The 16331-nt window shown below is 52.3% G+C and overlaps 6 protein-coding genes across 6 annotated transcripts; 4 read left to right on the forward strand and 2 right to left on the reverse strand.

Moving 5' to 3' along the window:
* Nucleotides 1-985: 985 nt before the first annotated feature.
* Nucleotides 986-1738, reverse strand: QC762_103385 (uncharacterized protein; the record flags this gene model as incomplete). Its single annotated transcript, XM_062884721.1, has 2 exons — nucleotides 1061-1738; nucleotides 986-1004 (listed from the first exon to the last, which is right to left on the reverse strand). Exons 1-2 carry the CDS (start codon nucleotides 1459-1461, stop codon nucleotides 986-988), a joined length of 420 nt encoding a protein of 139 aa, XP_062747611.1. The 5' UTR covers nucleotides 1462-1738.
* A 901-nt stretch (nucleotides 1739-2639) lies between these two features.
* Nucleotides 2640-3845, forward strand: QC762_103390 (uncharacterized protein; the record flags this gene model as incomplete). Its single annotated transcript, XM_062884722.1, has 2 exons — nucleotides 2640-3442; nucleotides 3518-3845. 2 exons carry the CDS (start codon nucleotides 2640-2642, stop codon nucleotides 3843-3845), a joined length of 1131 nt encoding a protein of 376 aa, XP_062747612.1.
* Nucleotides 3846-7540: 3695 nt separating this feature from the next.
* QC762_0000660 (uncharacterized protein) lies at nucleotides 7541-8141 on the forward strand (the record flags this gene model as incomplete). The annotated part of the gene is made up of 2 exons (XM_062882735.1): nucleotides 7541-7722; nucleotides 8075-8141. 2 exons carry the CDS (start codon nucleotides 7541-7543, stop codon nucleotides 8139-8141), a joined length of 249 nt encoding a protein of 82 aa, XP_062747613.1.
* Nucleotides 8142-8212: 71 nt separating this feature from the next.
* APT1 (adenine phosphoribosyltransferase) lies at nucleotides 8213-9658 on the forward strand (the record flags this gene model as incomplete). Its single annotated transcript, XM_062884723.1, has 2 exons — nucleotides 8213-8741; nucleotides 8982-9658. The coding sequence occupies 2 exons, from the start codon at nucleotides 8213-8215 to the stop codon at nucleotides 9128-9130; spliced, it is 678 nt and encodes a 225-aa protein (XP_062747614.1). The 3' UTR covers nucleotides 9131-9658.
* An 82-nt stretch (nucleotides 9659-9740) lies between these two features.
* On the reverse strand, nucleotides 9741-14105 carry QC762_103410 (uncharacterized protein). The gene is made up of 2 exons (XM_062884724.1): nucleotides 13310-14105; nucleotides 9741-13238 (listed from the first exon to the last, which is right to left on the reverse strand). Exons 1-2 carry the CDS (start codon nucleotides 13625-13627, stop codon nucleotides 10119-10121), a joined length of 3438 nt encoding a protein of 1145 aa, XP_062747615.1. The 5' UTR covers nucleotides 13628-14105; the 3' UTR covers nucleotides 9741-10118.
* A 1-nt stretch (nucleotide 14106) lies between these two features.
* Nucleotides 14107-15238, forward strand: QC762_103417 (uncharacterized protein). Its single transcript, XM_062884725.1, has 2 exons — nucleotides 14107-14520; nucleotides 14656-15238. Exons 1-2 carry the CDS (start codon nucleotides 14383-14385, stop codon nucleotides 15001-15003), a joined length of 486 nt encoding a protein of 161 aa, XP_062747616.1. The 5' UTR covers nucleotides 14107-14382; the 3' UTR covers nucleotides 15004-15238.
* The last annotated feature ends 1093 nt before the right edge of the window (nucleotides 15239-16331 follow it).

Raw genomic sequence — 16331 nt, forward strand, 5'->3', positions numbered from 1 at the left:
CAGCCTTCCGCAAATAATATATCTGCCTACCTATCCAGCCACTCCAAGTATTGTCTGCATGATGAAAGACCTTCAGCTCTCTTTTTTGAGCCGAACTATCCGCGTAATGTGGCCAAAGTGCGTTGTTTTCACTCTTCCGATGAGAAGTTGTTGCACGTGGGAACATCTTGAGGCCTGGAAGAAAGTTAGTATCCAAAACAAATCGTACTCTCTGAGGTTCACGAAGACTGGACAGGCGGCTCCCAGCATCCGATGTCGAGGAGTTCATGTGCACCGTGTCCTTGACACATCACCCCAATGCTCCCTGTATAACCAACATATTGGTTCCTGACGCATCATTTCCGAGTCACCTGTCAAGACAAATATCTGGGGATCGTGGAAATAATGTTGAAGAAGTATGACGAGACATGGGTTTCTGTGGTGTAGGGGGGAGATTTTCGAAATGCGGAGGCAGTATGACACTGTCTAAGGCATCGTGCTGACGTGAATCTCGATCCGAGACAACGCATGGCCGGAGATCACCTGTGTGTTTTTGTCAGTCCAGTCCATTCTTTCTGTGTCACCGTACCACAACGTACTCACATGGCAGGTATGGCAAGCCGGGACCTGTGGCAAGAACTTGTAACCACGGGAAATCACATTTGTTCCTGCATATTTGGAAAGTCGGGACGTCAACCGATGGTCGTATCACGGGAGTTTTGGAGCTCGTATAGGCGGTCCTTGCGTGACAAGTTTCACAACCACACCGAGGGAACATCAACACTCTGAACACGCGGCCAGCAGCCCCATCATTTTCTGTTATATCCTTCGTCAGCTCCCACACATGCCTTCCATTGTGTAATATACATTGTTCGATTGCCATCCACATCTTCCCAATGCAAAAAGATGGTCTGAACGTGAGATGTTGTGTGTCAGTGTACTCCTTGTTGGCACACGCGCCAGTGAGCTTTCATGCCGTAACGCCGCTTATGTGATATGGGTTTGGTCAGCCCTGGAGTATGTAGCTAGAAACTGTTAAATATCGTGCACCCGAAAGAACCGATGGTAATTGAAGACTTACATGCCAACTATGGTGGCCACCGCCAGAGTTATTCCCAAAATCGTGAGGAATGCAAGCATGAGACCCATAGCTCGCATTTTTCTCTCTTCTTCTTCCTCAACGGTCTCTGTGCGCGGGGCAAAAACACGGACAGTCAAGGTGCGGCGGGTGGCAGTCGGGTTGTTATTGGTCTCGACTGGGTGGTTGTTGCTCTCAAGGTCGACATGATAGAAAGGGTGAGGAGAGCGAGACTCCAAGGGAATGGAATTCTGATAAACAGGAACAGCCTCATAGGGGGGGAAGTTTTCGGAAAGAGACGCTTCCCGGATGTTTCTGTCTCTCTCCATTGACTTGACTTCCAGACTGTTTCCTGGATGTGGCTGAAAAGTGTTCAGGTTGTGATCTTGCGAAGGAGGCGCCATCGGTACGCAGTTGTTGAACTCGAGATGGCAGTCAGTTTTGCAGTCGGCAACTCGGGAAACTTTCTCTCGTTACTTAGGCGGCGGGCTGTCCTGTCCAGTTTCTGCCTGGCAGTGAAAAAGGCGGTTCTGAGCATCGTTCCTTCCTTGCCAGAGGAGATATCGGCTTCAGATGACGTAGGTATATTTTATTCAATTACACACCTGGCAGCCACTCCACGCCGGCCTGGCATCTCTTTGGCTGATTTCGATCATCCTCTTCATAGAGCATATCGACCAGGTGGTATCGTATGGTATGAAATGGTTGCTCCCTCCTGTGAACACACTGCCTGAGAGCCACCAATAATGCCATCATCCAATCAGCCCCTAGCCTTCCCCACAAGCGCTCTATTTGAGTGCCTCAGAAATTTGCATGTCTTTGTAACACATCGAGTCAGTTCCATTGTCTCCAGATTGGATCCAACCTCCCATGTGTCGTCTCGGCTGTTGACATCGTCAACCGGCCCCTTTCTACGACAAGGCCGCCAAACAGATTTTGATCTGGTTACAACAATGAGAAGACTGATCTAATCATGAAGATGCCTGGCCAACTTGGTGCGTCCAGTTGTGACAGGACCGCACACCGTGACCGCAACTTCCCATGCAGTTGGTATTTAGAGATTCTTTGTTCTGGCTTCACTCGGGAAATCGGTTGGTTACTTACCAGCACCGCCAGCCCAACAGTGCCGAGATTTTTCAAGCTTATAATACTCCCTCACCTCTCTCCTTCAACACTTGCTTCTTCCATTCTTCAAAACCTTCCGGTCCGTCAGCTTTTCCATCCACACATCACCTCTACTTTATTCTCCATATTGTGTCTCCAAGTGCTTCAGAGTACGAGCTTCATTAAGTCAAGAAATCATCATACCATATATTCAGCACCAACACGTTTGTCGAACGCAATTTCTCGATCACGGCACACCGCCTACCCCAAAATCTAGTCCACGACTTTCATCATTTTACAGCATCGCATCTTCACATAAAACCCTTTTCACCTATTCATAATCTGGTTCTCTGTTAGCAGTTTGCATGTTATAAAGTATCGCCCAACGCATTTCTCATCTACAAACGGTATCAATACACCGATCTTGACGTCTTTTCTCACCTCTCATCCCTCCGTTGTTATTTCACTTCTCGCTATAATGGAGCCCATCAAGATCAAGACCACCGTTCTCACCGCCGACGCTTTGGCGAAAGCCATGGCCGAGATGCAATCCATCCTTTCCCAACTAACCCCCTCAGAGTACAACGATGCCCTGGCCATCCAGTCAGGCGACGATTCCGACCGATCAGCTCAGAAGCTGTTCTCCGACCCGGGGGGCAACGACTCGGTCAGCTCTGACCAAAACCTCACCACCACAACAACCCTTGCCTGTCCCAGTCATCCAACCACCGACGAACCCACCACCACCGAGACAAAACCCGGGCAAAACAACTACCACATCCTCCCGCACCCGGTCCCGGTCTCCAAATCTGAGCCGCGGACTGTGAAAATCGGCACGCTAAACAACATCCCCATCTACCACTACTTCTCCCACGCCGAGCAGTTCCTCGCAAGCCAAGAATACGCCACCCCGTTCGGGAAGCGCTTCCTCCTCGACGAGCCAGACAGCTTGTTGCCTTCCGATGACCCCTCTGACAGGGTTTTCCACCCTCCCCCCCACTCGGAGGAGTGGTGGCCCGGTCCGGGGAACGCAAACAGGGATTTTCGATTCAAGAAATATTTTGAGATACGCAAATCGGGGCTTGGGGGGTTGGGGGCGTTTGCTACGGTGGATATTGAGATGGGTAGGGTTATCTTGCTGGAGAGGCCGCTGCTGTTGACCACGCATGGAAGGGTGGAGGATGATGTGTTGGCGATGCGGCAGGAGGGGAAGGGGATTTATAGGAGCTTGGATGGGGGAGGTGAGGTGGGGTGGGTGAGCAGGGTGAAGGATCGGAATTGGTGAGTTTATATACTGGATCTTAAGTTACCTAGTTGAGGGCGAGTTGGTAGCTAACATGATGTGTGTCTGTGTAGCTTTGATCTGGGAGGTGGGATAGGCTTCTTTGGGATTGCCTCGAGGTTCAACCATGCTTGTCGGGGTGCGGCGAATGTGAATTATAAGTATGATCATCACAGAAAGGTGATGGTTATGACGGCGAGGAGGGATATCGAGGCGGGGACGGAGCTGTTTATTGACTATGGGGCTGGGTCTTCGGCTTGCTTGTATGCCATGTATGGGTTTGTTTGTCGGTGCGGTGGGGGGTGCAGGCGGTTGACGAGGAGGGATTTGGAGGCCATGGGGGCTGGGTTGAAGGAACTTGTGAAGTGGGGGTTGGCGAGTGAGAAGGAGTTGGCGTGGTGATTGGGGGTTTGATAGGGGGGATGAAATGCGGTAATTTATGTGGGTGATTTTCTCGCAGTATTTTTTTTTTGTTATATTTCGCTGCTTTGGTGAATTGAACGTTGTGTTGAAGTTTTATTGATGGTCCTGGTGACAAGTTGGTTGTACAACAGAACTATTGATACACGTCAGTATAAACGTGTATTGACCGTCGACTTACCATGCGTGTGCTTCACTTGATAAATCCCCGCAGGGACAGCGTTGGATCAAGGAAAAGGGGCTTCCAGGCGACAAGCTAGGGGTTAGGGTATGAAGGTCTTGCCCCTTTTTGACCCCTATTTGCTGATGTTATGCTGCTTCCACACCCATCATAGATCAGCATCATGTTTCCAAGGGAGACCGGGCCTATTGATAGGGGCGCTCAACAGAAGAGGTATGTCTGTTGCGCATCATGACAAAATCGAGCAATCTGCAACCATAAACTCCATCTGACATCCGGGCAAGAGCTCAACGCAAAGGGTCCTCTCGTCTTTCGTGAAGCACACAGAAAGGGTTAAGGTTGATTGATGGCCTCGTTCGTATTCCGAAGTTGAACACCCTATCACACATGCAAGCGTGATATGACACAATACCACTCGAGATATTGAGGCGGCAGGAGACGGCAGGCCATGAGGAGCTTAACTGGCGGACGGCAAGGCCAGAATCTGCAAGCCTCATCCCAATCTTTCCCGGGACGACCACATCAGGGACACACACACACGCACACACCCAGGCAGACAGAGTGTTAGGTGAATGAGCGGACGCGATCCGGCTGCATGCATCCAAAAATGCGATATTCTCCAGATTGCCATGTTGTCCGATGTGGCCTAGTGCATATGTGGCCCATCCCACACTCAGGCCTCGCTACGACGCTGAAGCAGATAGAAACCGATAGCCAGGGGAGGAAAGATAGATGGGCTCGACACCCTCTTTTTGTGAGTGATGTGCAGAAGGGAAAGGGGTGGGGTGGTAGTATTTGTTTTCCATCCCACGGCCGGCAAACTACTGGCTCATAACGCAAGGCCGAGGGTTGCCGACGAGGTGCGTGTGCGTTTGTGTGTTGCCTTGTCCAGTATCAACCACCATTCTTCGTATTACGACTTGGTTGCAGCCTTCCTGCCAACCACTATGGATGCTTGATTTGAGCAAACACACTTGCTTCTATGATCAGTCATTTTTGCGGAGACACGCCAGCGCTTCTCTGCTCCTTGATATCAAACAGGTCTGATGTAATGTAAGCAGTCGGCCCCTCATCGTGAGATCTGATAAACAAATGGCGATATCGGCACGGCTTTTGCCTTCCTTTGCCTAGAGACGGTTGTCAAGTTTCCAAAAAAAGAAAAGAGGCTTCGAAATGAGACAAGATGACGGCTGAATTCGCAAAAGGCCAACTGGATGAGAGGCGGTGAGGCGCCGGAAAATTGAGTCATAGAAAGCCAGATAGAGCTTCCCTTGGTGTGAGATGCTGGATGGATAGCTAGGGAGATCTCGGCATGTGCATTGGGACGGAAAGCTACTTGCTCAAATGCTGCCATGGCCGCCAAGATGAAGCTGCAGCAAGCACGCTAGGCTAATGCAGCAGATCTCGAATCGTTTTGGGCCGTCTGGGGGGAATACAGACACCAAAGCTATATGGATTGGATGGTCGTCATGGCGAGCACTACCTAGAAATGGCTTGGTCGTAGATTGGAACCGGAAGATAGGCATTTGAACCGGGCCATCGATAACCAATCGATAATGATACGGACATTGAACCGCTCGTGCTTTGGTGGGAAACCGAGTGGGATACCACCACCGCCTCGGCCGCGGATGCAAGCACTCTGGGCCGTTGGTGATTCATACGAATAAAACAGGTCGGTGGCGCACGAATGAGAAATGAATTTTGCTCTGGCGTGAATATCGAGCAAATCCTCGGAGGGAACAGCCGCAATTGGGTGTGAATGAGCTGTTAATTGAGGGGCCGGTGGAGGTATAAGACCCGAATATGAAGAGGTGCAGACGCCGGACGGGCCATAGTCTGATACGAGAGATAGCCGAGCGCTCAATGCCTGTGAGCACCCATGTGGCTTCTAGAACGATTGGACAATGAACAAAGTGTGCGAGGCACGGCGAATGTATGTAATCCATGTCGGCACAATCTAGATGATGCGTATACACCCGCTGTATGTCATGGCCGTCTCGGCATCATGAGCATATGTCTGCCTTTCATATGTCAACCTCCGCCGAGAAAAAGACCGGTCTGGCCGGAAAGCTCCGGAGAGCATCGACCTCACCTCTTCGATGCCGTAATGGGGCCGAGGACCCTCGATGACATCTTGATCGACCGATCCAGAAAGACAGAAGCTGGTGTGGTGGAGGGGCATCCGGCTTTACTGACTTGGGCTGGCCGAGCCACAATCTTGGTCCAGAATGAGCAAGTCTGAGATGGCGGTCAACATGTTGCGCCCTAGTAATGCTTTTTGGGGTATCTTCCAATTGGCGAAGGAATATTATTCCGTGGGGAAGGGACAACAAGAACATGGAGTCCAATTAGATAGCCAAGTTTTCCCACCTTCTCGGTTTCTACGGCTTACGGGACACAGCCAGCGGTCCCTTTGGCACGTTTGGCACGGAGATGGTGGTGAGAAAACCGGGGGAGGGTACCCCACGCGGGCTATGGAGTGGACGTCAGTCTCCCGGGCAGATCGGGACCTGCCTCTGGGCGTATGCCAAATGTTGTCGGCCTAGGACCCCAGCCAAACGGAAAGCTATCCGGTTCAGGTGTCATGGTGGCATCCAGAGCTATTTGCTGGCTCAACTGGTTGACGACCAAAGGTAGAACGAGTGGCCGTCCCCAAAACTCCAATGCCATTTCATTACGTCTCAGAACACACAACAACCACTGGCTGTCTGCCTAGTTCCGTATACTAACGGGTAGCGGTTTACAGATGTGTGTGGTGAGACCCGTGGGGGTAAAGGAGAGAATGGGTAGGCCGATAAGGTGCTTTTGTGGCATGATTGGGGGATGCCGGAGGGGAGAGGCTGAGAGGGACCCCGCCTCGACCAGAGTGTGTGCCAAGTTCAGCGCACCATCGTGCGTTGACCGACGTTACTCTGAATCCCGGGAAGTTGTGTACACGCTTTTAGAACCGGCATGGAGTTTGATGTATATCGCTCATGGAGGCTCGACAGGGGGAGGGAGGGATATTGACATCCGGGTGAGATGGAGGTCGTCCGCGCCTCTCTTGCTTGTGATACTGCTTGCTGAGTTGGCCCTTCTTTCCGAGCGGTGGCAAGATGAGTTTTCCCTCATCCGATAAGCTCCGAGCAGCGGATGTTTGATATATCGAGCCACGCCCGAGAGTAATCCGGGGAACTCTCCACAGAGCGATAAGCCACCTCAGAGCTCACAGGGAAATGTGATGGGTCAAAACGCCATACTATCCGGGCCTGTCGAGCTGGCAACCTGGAAGTGCAGAGTGCAGACCGACCGCCTGTTGACGGCCAGAGAACACAGGCAGCCGTGACGCAGGCATCCCCAGCACCAGGAATCGGATGAGACATCTGCGGGAGAGAGAAAGTTGAGTTGACGGGTGCTGTGCGTACAAGCTGTGCTGCAGCTGGTTTCCCTTGCAGCACGGATGGAAGCAGCGAAGTTTTTTCTGTGGGCTGCCCTGGTTTTAGTCGAGCGCCAAGACATGGCTTTTGGCGGGGTTGTTCCCTCTAGCTCCAAGTTTCACACCCCACCTTTTCTCAGCCGAGGGGCAGCGAGGCACCACAAGCCAGCGAGGGGCAGCATTTCGAGGCTTGCCATTTGCTATCACCTATGCACATTCTGCTTCCTTAAGACGCGGCCATCTAAGATAAGACATTGTGAGAGGTAAAGTGAGGTTGTAATATGCCAGGTCCCAACCATCCCAAAGAGGCAGTCGACACCATCAGGATGAGCCAGAACACGGAGCGAAACGCGAGGGCAGCCTAACCATGAGGAGACACCTCTAACACAGACCGGGATACCTCTCATCATGGTGTGTGATGCACAGCGATGCGCCTGCGTCTCTCATCCTGTTGACCGACTCCACCAGCGGCATGGAATTTGACTCCTTCCCGCTTGGGGTGGTCCTAGTTTTCTTTTTGTCTCGCCTTTTTTTTTTGCGGTTGACCAGTGAGTGTGGTTTTACAACGCTGACACCCCCAAGCCCAAGCCTCCTTCTCCTGCAACCACACACGAGCTTACTACAACCGTCCATTCTTCGTACGCTCCGGCCGCAGCAGGATACGTACCTCGCCTGGCTCTAGGACCTTGGAGTCAAGAAGCACTTCCTCGCCTTACTTTCCGCCCTCCCCTTCTTCTTCTTTTCTTCTTCACCATGAGCGCCCCCGCCGACTCTGCCCAACCTCTGGCGTCGACCAGCAACGATCAAGTTCCCACCTCTGCTGATATCACCACCAGCGATGCCTCGAGAGGACAGTCCGCCTCCGCCTCCGCCAGTGCCTCCGAACTCGCCCGTACAAAGATAACTCTCCAGGGCGCCCTCAAGTCGTTCCAGGACTTTCCCATTCCCGGTATCAACTTCATCGATATCCTCCCCTTGTTCCAGGACCCCGCCATCCACAACGCCCTGCTCCGCGCCCTCGAGCTCCAGGTGCTCGAGTTTGTTGGCAGCTTGAAGCCCGATGTGGTTGTGGGGTTGGATGCGCGGGGTTTCCTCTTCGGCCCTTCGCTCGCCCTGAAGCTCGATGCGAGCTTCGTGCCCGTCCGCAAAAAGGGCAAGATGCCCGGCCCCTGCGTGACGGCTGCCTATGAGAAGGAGTACGGCACCGACTTTTTCCAGATGCAAGAGGGTGCTATCAAGCCGGGCCAGAAGGTCCTGGTCGTAGATGACATTATTGCTACCGGTACGTTTTTCCTGAACTGAACTAAGTGGAATATTGCGCCATTGCGGCGGCCATTCACCACCCCTGGAACATCCCCGCCAATGGGTTTCCCAAATTTTTTAGCACCGCCCCCTGCTTTCGAAAAAAACCGGCCGCTGTTGCGGTCATACGTTGGGAAACCGCTCAAAAGCTTGGTTCTTCCGAGCTTCCTAAAAAGCCACAAATGAAACGAGCCTAGACTAACACAATCTTCACTCACAGGTGGATCTGCCGCGGCCGCTGGCACCTTGGTGAAGCAGCTCGGAGGTGAGCTGGTCGGCTATCTCTTCATCCTCGAGATTGCCTTCCTCAAGGGCCGTGAGAAGCTCGGTGGCGTTCCTACCATTACTCTCCTCGAGACGGATGAGTAAAATAGCTCGGCCGACATCGGTGCTTACACACTGACAACACACACGCAACAACACAATTCGGCGGGCTCTTATCCGACATATCCATATTCAACGGTTTCCGGGCTTTTTTATTTTTCAACATGAAACAGTTTAAATACCCCTACATTTGTTTTTTCTTACACGGGATGATTATTCGTCAATGATGGGTGTGTGCGCGTGTGGATTTTTCTTGGCCGATAGACTACTACTCCTACTGTGATCTTCAGGCAAACGGCATGGGAGCTTTACTGGATGGGCGTTGTGGTTTGTTCAAAAATCCGGAGTGGTGATTTGTGATGTGGTTGTGGGCAAGGACATCATCACTATCAAGGAAAGTAATCAAGTAGACTTTGGGGCTTGCTGATTGTTTCTCTTGTTGTACTACCACTACCTACACTCTCGCCACGTTGCCTCGGTTGTGGGCGACGGGCAAAAATGAATAAAAAAAAACATATGAATCGCTCTTTCATAGGTTCATGTGAGATATGGGACCAGAATAGTATCTTCTCGTACTGCAATCAAGTAAGTGTGTGCTGCATCTCCCTCAAATCAATCAATATCACATCACATGCATCGATCATCAGAGGGCAAGTTCGCACATACACCCGAACATCAAGGTTCTCAGTCCTACCCTCGAGATGTAACAACCAGTCTAGATTGATTGACTGCACAAATAGTGGGTAAATCCAATGTCGACTATGGCAACGGCCCAGCATAAAGTGCAAGGGCAGCATGCAGCGGCCTCTAAAGATGGGATGGAAAAACATACTACTCGTATACATCCAACGGTAAATGCAAAAAATAAACACTTCTAACCACCATCATCTAACCTCACATCAACCCAAACACAATTACCGCTCACCAAAAGAATCCATATATACAAAACTCCATACCTTAAAAATTCACACCACCCACTCCCACCCATCAATCATATCTCCCTAACCCTAACCCCCCACCTACACCTAAACTCCTAATCAACCTCATCATTATCCCCCTCATCAACAATCACATTCCTGACCCTGAACCCCGAGCTCTCCACAAACCACCTCCTCGCCAACCCCATCCTCTTCGCAGCCCCAAGCTGCTCATACCCAACATCCCCCCCACCAACCATCACCATCGGAATCGGGTGCCTCCTCGCAAACCCAGCAGGCGTCACCTGAACCTCATCCAGCAACGGCCTGATCAACCCCGCTTGCTCCCTCAGATGCGCCGCCGACGACGACTCGGCCCCGTCATCATCCGACACAATCACCACCAGCTGCAGTGACCTGAACGAGGGCGAAAATGCGGGAATGTTGGCCAGCTTGGTCGAAAAGTTGCACCCGCCCCTGCGGATGACGATGACCTGGTGGTCTCGCGGGGCAGAGTCGGGGAGGACGGCGTCGCAGGCAGTGCCGGCCGCGTAAATCGTCGACCAGGGGAAGTGCTCTATCGGGACGGGTCCAAACTCGGGGATGCGAGGCGCGCGGGGTGGGATGATGTGCGCTGGTAGAGGGGCGGCGCCCAGCCCTGTGGGGGTGACTGCTGTTCGGTTTATCACCAGGTTGTAGGGCAGGGCCTTTTTGGGGGTGGACGACCTAAGCCCCGGGATGGAGGTGGCGTCTGGGAGCTGGAGGTCCAATGAGGCAGCAATTTGGTTGAAGAGTGCTTTGACCATGGAGCCAAAAGCTGGAACAGAGACCCGGGGAGAGGCAACGGGGGGAAGCTCGGCCTTGGCGAGAAGGTCTTGTAGGAGGTCTGCGTCGAGCTCTTCGAGGTCTTCTTCTTCATGGGTGTCTTCTGTTTGAGACAGTGGTTGTTGGCTAGCTTTGCTCCCATCGTCACTAGCCGCGGGCTCATCATCAAGCAGGTTGATTTGATGTAACTGTTGGAGTTTGGCGAGAACGGGGTCCTTGATCAGCGAGAATCTTGGATCTTGGATCTCGCCCAGTATGGCCCGGTCAAAGATGATGGATTCGTCCTTGCCCAGCAAAACGCCATTAACTTTGCTGACCCGCCACTCACGCTCACCAGTACCACTATCCTCCAGACGCATTGACATCTTGAGTCCCGATAGGCTGGAAACACGGATACGATCCGCACTTAATCTTTCCAGATTCTGACTGCCCAGTAGAAAGTTGAAGGAGCTGCCTCCAACAGCCTGCTGCGCGTTCGAGGCGAATTCCAGGGTCACCTCCTCTGGCTGGTACAGTTTGGCGCAGGTGCCATTGTCAGGCATAAGCTCTGCAGGGAGTGTCCACGGATAAAGCGTGTAGTTTGAGCGAGCCATGTGTTGACCAGACATTTGCCCTGCATCGATAGCGTAGGCGGAAGTTGGGGAAAGCTGGTGAAGATCCAACAAGCGCGCGGCGTGGTAAATGTCATCTCTTGCTGCAACGACCGACCCTGATAATGGCGTGGTTTGGGGCCGTGGCGGGCATGTGTTTGTGTACTCCTCGTTAGGATAGACAGTCAAGTATTTGCGAGGTGACCGTCGTCGGCGAGGACCATCTTTTGGCGGAGCCTTGGGAATAATGAGTGGGTGTCCCTCGGTTGTGAAAACATAAGGGGCATCCAAAGAGTTTAGCGGGTGTTCGTCGTCAAAGAGCAAGTACATGTATTTGGCGGTCTCTCCGAGGAAAAAGCTTTCCATGCGGTCGCTCTTTTCGCCATCCAAAACGTTTTGCAGGCCTGCCCAGCCGCAAGGGGTCCAGCAACGTCTCGTGATATCCCGCAACACCATCTCACCAACGTACAGATACCAGGGGTCTTTGGTGGCGCGATATATGTGGTATGTCGACTCGATGAACTCTGGCCGCAGTGGCCACCAGCCGAGTCCACCCTCAACTGTCTTGTCACGAAGTGAGTACCGCTCAGGAAGCGCAGCATACCTCGTCCATATGGCGGTGTATAAGAGGTTTGTCTCAATGGCTTCCTCAACCTCACCAGCGAGGACAAGGAGCCCCGAGTAATACGCGCCCAGGCTGTCAACCCAATTGGATACTAAAGATCCTGTCCAAAGGTTAACGTTGTCATAGTGGGGGTGGTCTTTTTCATTGTAAAGATGGCGCTTGATGGCTGCGTGTGCAAGATGCCATGCTTCCAAAAACGAATCGGCCGAGTTTTCGGCATCGTTTAGGGGAGGGAAAAGAGCGTTGGGATCCAACCAGTTGTCACTGTCGATGCCGCCCCTGTGTTTGCGTGCAGGAGCCGTCCGGTTAGGGGGCTCATGTCCAGAGAGTAGAATATGTGACTTCAAAGCATACTCGAAAAAGCTGTCAGCGCCCGCACCAATGACGGCATAAGCTCCGATCCAGTGGCCTTGCTCGGCATCCACACCAGCCCCTATAAGTCCTATCTGGCTTTTTCTGTACCAGACAGCCCAGAAGGCACGTTTTGCAAGTTGCTCGAATCGCGGGTCGCCGGTCAGACGACTCAGAACTGTAAACTCGAGCACCAGTGACCCCGCGCCAGCGCTACACGTTTCCGTTATCTCCAGTGGGCCTTCTGGTGGGTTCATGGGTGCATTCTCATGCATGGGTGAGTTGGTATAAAAGGGGATGCCATGACGGAGGTTGACACGCGGGTATGGCATTCCCGTCTTGGTGTAAAAGGCCGGCAAGAGCCTCTGTCCCAGATCCAGTGCTAATCTCAAAATTTGCCCATCGTACTTGAACCCGTTTGGCCAAACGATTGGTTGCGAATATAAGGGGTCATCCGTCTCGATATGGCGAGGTTTGTATCCGGTTATCGGCAGCGCGCCCACGGCAAACAAATGGGCACTGAGAAGCCCACCAAGGCCTCGAATCACCGTCTCAAAGACTTGGACCTTGCTGTCGACATCGAAGCCACGACCACGCTGGCCTACTCCTGAAGGTCCAGGGCTTCCATCTCCGTACTGTTCGACCAAGGCGGCTACCCCATGCTGGAAATCTGCAAGGGCTTTCGGCCCAGTGCCTCGTTCATCTGGTGGCGCAGAAGCCAAGATAGCCAAGGTTGAGAGGCTGTCTATTAGCGTGAGTGAGTAGTTGCCCAGCACGTCATTGAGCTCGACATTTCGTGGGTTTTTCGCATCGCGGGTCAGTGGGACACATGATACTGGACGGAGCTTGGGTGGTTAGATGTTAGCTATGATAAAGTTACAAAGTAATCAATGGTGGCGCAAATATGCATGCATACCTCGTCCTCGGGGAAGGCAATATCCATATAATTATCAAAGCCATGGTAAAACATGTCAACGGTCTCCTGGCGTAACTCCTTTATCCTGTCCGCTGACATGGCCGCAACCCCGACGTGGCCAGGGGCCAGCATCACCGCCACAAGACACCATAGTAGCATATTCCACCCTATCCATGGTATTGGGCGGAGAATCGGCCGTGTGAATGTCATGGTACTCTCGGGGGGCATCGGGGCGCGGGCAGATGCGTCAATGGGAATTCGGGTTGCGTCGGATCGGGAGCCGCCATCGCTAAGCAAATCGCGATGGTCGTGGTCCATGCCGAAAGGGCATCATACAAAGTAAAGCCCGGGTGACCACATGGGGTTACTGTCCAAGTGTCGTGTCGTTGCGATCGTGCCGTCACCAATAATGCCACCTGGACAGCTTTCAAGGTTCGCGATTTCCAGCTGTTGGAGGCTTGGCGTCAGCCATTGCTGCTGTGGTGTCAAGGAAGGCGTTGCTGTCCTTCTGGAAGGACCCGCTTTTCCTTGCTCTCGAGACTTGGCAATTCACTGATGAGATGGATTACGTAAACCAGGCCATCAAGGTGCCCGTGTGCGTGACAACGAGCGCCCACAGAGCAAATCCACAACCGAAGCTCTCATGGGACTTTGGATGAGTTGACACTACTAAGGCTCTCGTGGTTATAGTTTCAACATAAACTTTGACCGAAATGTCAAGATTGTCAATCCACCAAGCCGCCAGCCACATCACCATGAAGAAGCGAGGTTCGGCTGTCGTACAAACGCAACGCTGGGAACGAGCCAGCTATTATGAGATAGATCGAAAGGCTCTCTTAAGTGAGGCGACCATCGAGTCTCTATGGTCAAGAAAATATAGGTGGTTACTCTAATAGTCGGGACTAATCCTTCGTTGTACACAGTGCACCCTCTCGGAGTTCGCGGCCGTTGGTCGACGGTTTACCCACTGGAATGAACAGCCGCCAGCCCTCTCAAGTATTTCAAGTCTCAGTGACTTGTAACAACTTTTGTTACTTTGCTGCAGCTCGTTTCTTTGCCTTCTACCAAGCTGTATGCACACACCCACACACCTATCCCAACCACATCAGCCGCCGATCTCCAGTTCGTTATCTTCACCTTCTTTGTGTTTACGTTCCCCAACTGACGAAGTTATGTGTGGGATGACTCTGTTCTGTCAAAGTGGCAAACGGGTAAGAATACCTCACCACCACGTGGACCGGACCTGCGACAGGCAAGCCGCTGTCCCGAACAGTGATCGTTGCTTTCAAAGTTCTGACCAGTCCTCGCCCCCAACTGCTGAAAACATGGTGACCAATCCTCGGCAGAACTCAAGATACAAGCCGCCGAGGCATCACCTGCACCTGGTATGGACTTGCGAGAATTGTTCAAGGCAGCTAGCAGCGTGGCTTGTTCCAGCAACCAGAGTGGCGGATTTTGAAGAGCACAAAGTCCAGTCCAGGCCTATCACACCACGCTATCGCGGACGGATGATCTCGAGCCGTCCACGCCCATGCATATCAGTCCAGGTTCAGCTTTTCGCGGATGAATCCGTTTGTCCGTCGTTCGGCGGCCGTGTGAGATGTCCCGCTTTCTCCTTAGTAATTTGTGCCATGTGCACATTGTACAGACGAGAAGGATTCACTGAGGTCAATGCTCTAATATTGGTAGATTGAGCTGTGTGAAAATACCCGAGTTACCCGACGTCCGGCTGTCTCGTCTCGATTCAGTATTGTCGGCATGCGGCACAGCGGCTTGTGGGTGGTCGAAAGGAGCTATCTCAGCTAACTCCGAGTACCTACCTACGATTGGAAGAGGGTGATTGCACAGATGGATGGGGAGCGGTACGGGCTCCATGATCAGCAGTTCAGAAAGTGGTTCAGGCGCCTAATGATTTCGGAATTAGGCTCGGGTTCTTTTTAGTTTTTAGTTTTTTTTTTTTTTTTTTTTTTTTTTTTTTGGGGGGGAGGTTGCTCGGTAGTTGCCGTTATCTCATGCTGGTCAGAGTCCTTCGGCCCCATTGCACTCAAAACCGCGTGAGTGGGTATGTAATCCTCGAGATAGCTATTGTCGATGGGGTTCGCCCGGGTGTTATCGGTTGTGGAACAGGAGCGTTCAATGTGTGAGAAACTTAAACTGCCTCCGCGTTTGAACTCTATACATGTGCACCCAAACGGAGAGGGTTATGCAGACAGGTATCACTGCGGATGCTGAATCAGTATCCTATTCGGAACTGGCATCTGATTGCCCATCACCTACGTGCAGTTGTCAGTTTGAAACAAGTATGAATTCGCTGGTAGGTGCGCAAACTCTCAAGTTGGCAAGAGTAGACGGTAAGTTACTCGTCAGGCATTAGCAAAAGAAAGCTTGACTCCAACTTGCTTTACGTCGAAAAAACGGAGTTTTGACCAGTTGCTGTTATCTACCTATTTTCAAGAAATATACGGCAAGGGCCAACAAGAGCAAGCATCTCCTGTCGAGGTGGAGCAGGAAGAGACAGAAGGAATCAGATGAGAGTGATCAGAGGCGGCAAGTGTAATTCCTGTCCCGCCGTTAGACTTTTAAAGGCTTACTCCCCTTTTTACCTCGCGCTGCCTGTATCTGCCGTGGGTCGAGGCACGTGTCCGCGAGGCTCCATGGCGGCAGTTGGGCTCCTGTCTTCACAGTAGGTACTCCGTTCTCGCCTTCCCAGCAGCGCAGACGGGGTTCATCAGCCCGCTCTTTCCCTTGGACTGGGCTCCCAACTGAACCTGAAATCAACCACGGGCAGGTAGCGAAGAGAGGCTCCACTTTCCCAGAGGTATAAGCCCCCCCTCGGGAAGAGATTGTTTGAATCACCAGCTTTGTTTCCCGGCATGTAGGATGCGAGGCGTGAGGTTCGTTGTCGAGGTCCGTACTAGCATGATATCGACATGCAGTCCATATGCAAAGGACTGGAAATATCAACACACTGGTCTGGTATACTTGACCCGCTCATCGACAGTAGAAACCCAATGGAGTTTGC

Source organism: Podospora pseudocomata (assembly GCF_035222375.1).
Source record: "Podospora pseudocomata strain CBS 415.72m chromosome 1 map unlocalized CBS415.72m_1, whole genome shotgun sequence".
Classification (NCBI taxonomy): domain Eukaryota; kingdom Fungi; phylum Ascomycota; class Sordariomycetes; order Sordariales; family Podosporaceae; genus Podospora; species Podospora pseudocomata.

Bases quoted from the DNA above. Each gene is read 5' to 3' on its own strand.
- QC762_103410 (XM_062884724.1), bottom strand. From the start codon at position 13,627: ATGGACCACGACCATCGCGATTTGCTTAGCGATGGCGGCTCCCGATCC. The intron at 13,239-13,309 runs GTATGCATGCAT...TAACCACCCAAG, and splicing joins TTGCCTTCCCCGAGGACGAG to CTCCGTCCAGTATCATGTGT.
- QC762_103417 (XM_062884725.1), top strand. From the start codon at position 14,383: ATGCACACACCCACACACCTATCCCAACCACATCAGCCGCCGATCTCC. The intron at 14,521-14,655 runs GTAAGAATACCT...AATCCTCGGCAG, and splicing joins TCTGTCAAAGTGGCAAACGG to AACTCAAGATACAAGCCGCC.